We start from the raw sequence: 6,325 nt of genomic DNA, 5'->3' as shown, positions 1-6,325 counted from the left end.
CTGATAACTTTACCGAAATTCACAGGTTTTCCACAAAGCAGGGAATCCTGATTCCTTCAAATGGGATTTCTGGAAAACATGGGCATCTGGGGAAAGTTACTAGAATTGTGCAACCCTACTCCAGGCTAAATGGCATCTATCTCACCATCCTTCTCCATCTGAATCTTCGCTCCTTTGTGTTTCCAGATGATGGTGGGGGGAGGGGAGCTGATGACGTCACAGATGATGTTGGCGTTGTCCCCTTCATTGAACTCRTGGGGGGAGGGSGCGTTCTTGAAGATGATCCTTTCTACAAGACAAAATACAAGAATGTTAGTCAACCATTTAAAACCATGAAGAACATAATGCCTGTGTCTCAAATGGCACCCTATTCCCTACATGGTGTACTAGTTTTGACCAGGGCCCATAGGGTGCACTACATAGAGAATAGGGTGCTATTTGAGACGTAGCAATGGGTTCATTTAACTGTTTTCCCCTACACCTCAGCCTCTTAACTGCCTTTATTCTGATCACATGAACATGTTGTGCCTAGTGGGAAACCATAAAGGGTTTATATGATGGACTGCTGATGCTTGGCAGTGTTTAGCTATAGAAACCATTAGTCAGAAGACATGCACAACAGACAGGTTCATTAGGTCTTGTTTTAATGCTCTTTGGAGGGGTTTATTGACTGATGGAAAAATCCATCTCCAGCTGAAAAACAGAAAATAAAGATATTTTTCCCACAAGCCCTCAATATAAAGTTAGAGCGTTTCCTTCATAACTATACTGAAGGTTAAGAACATTTCAGCTTAGGGTTCTTAATATAACAATTTAACGCTCTGTGACCAGGACATCCCCCTGAGTTTTTATACTATGTCATAATGCAAACACACTGGTTTTGAAAGGGACAGCCTGTGTACCAAATGGCACCCTATTCCCTATTAATAGTACACTACTTTAGACCAGGGCCAATGGGACTCTGGTCAAAAGTAGTGCACTATATAGGGAATAGGCACTTGTCAAAAGTAGTGAACCTTATAGGGAGGGATTAGGTTGCCCTTTTGGACACATCCCTAGAGAATGAAGAAGGAGAAGCAGCTTACGGTAGAACTTGACGTTGACGGTGGCTTCTGCTGACTGGTCTCCGTTGGTGGCCAGACACTTGTAGGTRCCAGCACTGTCCACCCCGGCCTTGTAGAGCGTGAGGGTGGACGAGGACTCGTCGTTTCGGGTTACGGTGATCTCTGGTTTGTTGGGCTCTATCTTCTCCCCGCTCGGCGAATACCAGTCAATCTCCTTTGCTACCCCAACAACTGCACAGAGACAAGAGACGGTTACATGTGTTTGTTTTTGTATCTAACTAAATCATTACGATTAAACATGTAGCTATCACAAGTTTGAATCTACTAAATGAGACAAAAAAGGAGCCAAAAAAAAGAAGGCGGCTATCAACCTAGGGAAACAACCTATACAACCTTATTAGGAAATAGTACTCTCTTATCCGTAGAGAAGGTTACAGCTACCTGTTCCGTCTAGTGGCCTGGTACAACTGTGGTCTACACACAGCATATCACGACAGGACACAAAAGGTGCACAGGGTATAAATCAGTACTGCACAATGGGAGCAAACCAATTCCAAGAAGACAGTAGCTACTATTAGAATAATGATAAGGGGGCAAGTTACTTTCACACAGAAAGCAACTTGGACTCTCCGACACTATCTCTCCCTGGGTGCGGGTGATCTCCACTTTCCCAGACAAACTGAGAGAGAAACAAAATAGGGACAATTAGACAGAGGAGTACTTGGAAGCAATGTTTTCGTTGTTTGTGTGTGTGTGTCGGTGTGTGGTGTGTGTGTTGTGGTGTGTGTGTGTGTGTGTGTGTGTGTGTGTGTGTGTGTGTGTGTGTGTGGTGTGTGTGTGTGTGTGTGGGTGTGTGTGTTTGTGTGTGTGTGTAGAGAGAACATTTCATTAATGACATATGATATTAAAGCTTATGTCTGCAGTGCTGCTTAAAATGTATAATTCAGGCACTGTGCCTGTGTCTCTCAGTGTTCTTCATTCACTCCTTAGCAGTAGTGTCTTTATCCTCTCTGCTAGCACAGCAGCCTGTCATTATGGAAACCACCAGTTCTGCCACAGCTTTTCATGGCAAACACACTAGGAAGTTAGTTGGCTTTATTACTGCAATCACATGAACATAGGCTACTTCTCTGGTTCACCTGGGGTAAGTTCCAAATGGCACCCTATTCCCTATATAGAGCACTAGATTCTTAGAAAAAGGGTTCCAAAAGGGTTCTTCGGTTGTGTCACGCCCTGACCGTAGAGATCTTTTTATTCTCTATGTTTGGTTGGTCAGGGTGTGACTCGGGTGGGAAACTCTATGTTCTTTGTTTCTATGTTTTGGCCGGGTATGGTTCTCAATCAGGGACAGCTGTCTATCGTTGTCTCTGATTGAGAATCATACTTAGGCAGCCTTTTTTCCTTTTGGTATTTGTGGGTAGTTGTCTTTGTTAGTGGCATTATTGCCTAAGTAAGCTTCACGGTCGTTTCCTTGTTCTTTGTTTTGTTGGCGACATTTATCAATAAAAGAAATGTACGCTCACCATGCTGCACCTTGGTCCGGTCATTTCCACSACGACAGCGATCGTGACAGGTTGTCCTCATAGAATAACCATTTTTGGTTCCAGATTCAACCCTTTTAGGTTCCATTTAGAACACTCTGCGGAAAGGGTTCTCTAAATGGAAACGAAAAGGGTTCTACCTGTAACCAAAAAGGGTTCTCCTATGGGAACACCCGAAGAACCCTTTTAGGTTCTAGATAGCACCTTTTGACCAGGGCTCGTAGCTCTGGTCAAAAGTAGTGCACTATATAGGGAATAGGGTGGCATTTGGGACGCTGGCCTGGACGCCTCTACAGCAGCAACATCCTACTGTACACCATGCTCGGATGAACCAGTAGAAAACATATGAAATGGTAAACAAAACACAGCAAAGAGAGAACTGGCTGCAGAGAGAAAGTACTTCGTCCATGCCTGAGGTGATACAGTAGCCTACATCTCAGCATGCAGGTAGGTAGGTAAGGTTCTACTGCTCTTATTGACAGTGGAGCAGCCAAGGCGGAGAAAAAAAATCAATCGTTTCAATCACAACACAGAAATCTATTCCAAGCCATGGCTCAGGCCTCAGAGAAGCACCTCTGGCAGATCGATTGAGACTTTATTTTATTGAATGGTAAGACCACAGTAAGACTATGCACTTGGCTGACACCTGCAGAGTAAAGCCTTGTTCACACAGGTAGTTTGAAGTGACTCAAATCCATTTTCTTTGCATATCCTATTAGAATCTCATATTTTTCCTGCAGTCTAAACAGGCAAAAAGCACATGGAATCAGATGTTTCAAACCACATTTCAAACCACCTTCCTAGGTTTGAAATCAGATTCCTGGCCATGTGACCTGTGTCTGAACGGTCATATCTGATTTATCTGCCCTTAAGTGATATCTAGACTGTTATTTGGTATATCTTGTTGCTTTGTAGCTACACTGTTGACAGTTTGACAAGAACATGTGGTAGCTAACTAGCTTGTTAATTGTTTACAAACAATGAGGGAATGTGCTAGCAGGCTAAACAGCTACCTAGTTAGCTAGTTGACTGCTGTGGCTAGCCAAAACCGACTCGTTTTGAAAGTTGGATCATCTTATCGTTTGAGGCTTTAAAAATGTTCTTTCACTACGATTTTGAACATTCAAAGCAACAGGGAGACTTCCATGGCAGGCATTGTTGTCACCTTAGCTTGCTAGATGCTACACTACAACTTCTGAGTGCACACAAACTCGCCACTACTATGTCAACTAGCGTAGCCATGTCAGTCTGAACACATACATCCGATTCAGTCACTTGTAACTTGCTGTTTGAACAGTCAGAATACCAGAACAGATTTGAAAAACAAAACTGATTTGAGCATTAAGGCCTGTAGTGTGAACAAGGCTTTAAAGACAAGGGAATACAGATCAACCATCTCCCTAGTGATAGTAATGTGCTGAGAAGAATGGGCAAACCCCTTACTGAAGGACTGCAGCATATTTTATAATTMTGTACCTTTATTTAACTAAGCAAGTCAGTTAAGAACAAATTATTATTTACAATAACGGCCTACCCCGGCCAAACCTGGACGACGCTGGGCCAATTGTGCGCCGCCCTATGGGACTCCCAATCACGACCGGATGTGATAGCCTGGATATCAATCTGTATTTGTTGGACATTTCCTATAAAATATCTGATTGCATCAGAGGTGATTGATGTGAGATGTTATCTACCAAACATATAAGCCAAATTCATCAACCCAGAGAAATAACATTCTGGAAATGGCACTTCTAATTTGTAACACTGTCAACTCAGCTCTGATATCAGATTTATAGACCTCCAGATAGCGAAGAACCATACATCATCAGATTGGGCTAGTTATCACAAAGTATCCTGGAATCGTTAAGACAACGAGCGGCATAAAAGCAAACTGGTTACACAAACTGTGTAGCCTAGCCTTGGAAGAACCTTGTGCCAATCAACTTCATATCAATTCTATGGGGAAAACACCCTACTTATAACGCAGCTTTCAGTATGATGAATCCCATGGGTAATTCTCACCCTTGGAAGAAAAACTTAAGACGCATCAAAATTTGTGTCTTGCAGACTTGTTTACGTGCTGCTGTGCGTTGTGTTGCTAACCTTACTTTGCTACCTGACAACTTTACGGTTTTTACTTTTTAATTACCGTTTATATTTTGTTTTTTTCCCTCACTCAACCTTTTTTTCATTCATCTTTTTCACTCCGGACAGTTTATCTGGACATGGTTCGTCAGGACCTCCAACAGCCGAAGCTAAGTAGTAACATTAACATGATGCCATCTAATTGCAGTCGCTGTACTCATAATATACAGGAGAACGATCGCCTTACGGCGAGGATAGCTGTGCTACAAGCCCAGCTTCAGACGCAATCGTTAGGCAAGGGTAACTTCAGTGTAGGAAAGGATGAAACAGCGTCTGTGCCACCAGTAAGTACAGATAGTAGTATAAATCCCCTCAAACAGTCCCCGCAGCCGGACAACTTTCTCATTGCTTCTGGAGGGTAATGCTGTAGGAATGCTCAACCGGTGTCGCTCATTCAGCCGACAGAAACTTTCAACCGGTTCTCCCCATTAAGCAGCGAATCAGAGTCCGAGCCTTCTCTGGTCTCTACTCCTCCCGTTACAGGGTCTGAGACGCCGAAGCCTCCCACCATTAGCTCTGACAAATTGAAAACTCTAGTCATTGGCGACTCCATTACCCGCAGTATTAGACTTAAAACAAATCATCCAGCGATCATACACTGTTTACTAGGGGGCAGGGCTACCGACAATAAGGCTAATCTGAAGATGGTGCTGGCTAAAGRTAAAACTGGTGAGTGTAGAGAGTACAGGGATATTGTTATCCACGTCGGCACCAACGATGTTAGGATGAAACAGTCAGAGGTCACCAAGCGCAACATAGCTTCAGCGTGTAAATCAAGTAGAAAGATGTGTCGGCATCGAGTAATTGTCTCTGGCCCCCTCCCAGTTAGGGGGAGTGATGAGCTCTACAGCAGAGTCTCACAACTCAATCGCTGGTTGAAAACTGTTTTCTGCCCCTCCCAAAAGATAGAATTTGTAGATAATTGGCCCTCTTTCTGGGACTCACCCACAAACAGGACCAAGCCTGGCCTGTTGAGGAGTGACGGACTCCATCCTAGCTGGAGGGGTGCTCTCATCTTATCTACGAACATAGATAGGGCTCTATCTCCCCTAGCTCCACAATGAAATAGGGTGCAGGCCAGGCAGCAGGCTGTTAGCCAGCCTGCCAGCTTAGTGGAGTCTGCCACTAGCACAGTCAGTGTAGTCAGCTCAGCTATCCCCATTGAGACCGTGTCTGTGCCTCGACCTGGGTTGGGCAAAACTAAACATAGTGGAGAAGAAGCACGGCATAGCAGATGCACGGCATAGCAGATAATATTCACATTTTTGGTGACTTTAATATTCACATGGAAAAGTCCACAGACCCACTCCAAAAGGCTTTCGGGGCCATCATCGACTCATTGGGTTTTGTCCAACATGTCTCCGGACCTACTTAATGCCACAGTCATACTCTGGACCTAGTTTTGTCCCATGGAATAATGTTTTTCCTCATAATCCTGGACTATCGGACCACCATTTTATTACGTTTGCAATCGCAACAAATAATCTGCTCAGACCCCAACCAAGGAGCATCAAAAGTCGTGCTATAAATTCTCAGACAACKCAAAGATTCCTTGATGCCCTTCCAGACTCCRTC

The 6,325-nt window shown here is 43.9% G+C and overlaps 1 protein-coding gene across 1 annotated transcript in view; it reads right to left on the bottom strand.

The window, feature by feature from the left end:
• LOC111956653 (neural cell adhesion molecule 1) overlaps positions 1-5,261 on the bottom strand; it is a 30,903-nt gene extending 25,642 nt beyond the window's left edge. The window contains exons 1-4 of the mRNA XM_070436702.1: positions 5,154-5,261; positions 1,086-1,338; positions 146-289; positions 24-69 (exon numbers count right to left, since the gene is read on the bottom strand). Of these exons, the coding sequence (XP_070292803.1) occupies positions 24-69; positions 146-289; positions 1,086-1,338; positions 5,154-5,261 (551 nt within the window). The remainder of the gene's footprint in view (positions 1-23; positions 70-145; positions 290-1,085; positions 1,339-5,153) is intronic.
• Positions 5,262-6,325: the final 1,064 nt, after the last annotated feature.

This window comes from Salvelinus sp. IW2-2015, linkage group LG4p (assembly GCF_002910315.2).
Source record: "Salvelinus sp. IW2-2015 linkage group LG4p, ASM291031v2, whole genome shotgun sequence".
Classification (NCBI taxonomy): Eukaryota; Metazoa; Chordata; class Actinopteri; order Salmoniformes; family Salmonidae; genus Salvelinus; species Salvelinus sp. IW2-2015.
Note: the sequence above shows the minus strand (reverse complement) of the source record. Positions and strands in the feature narration are given on the sequence as shown.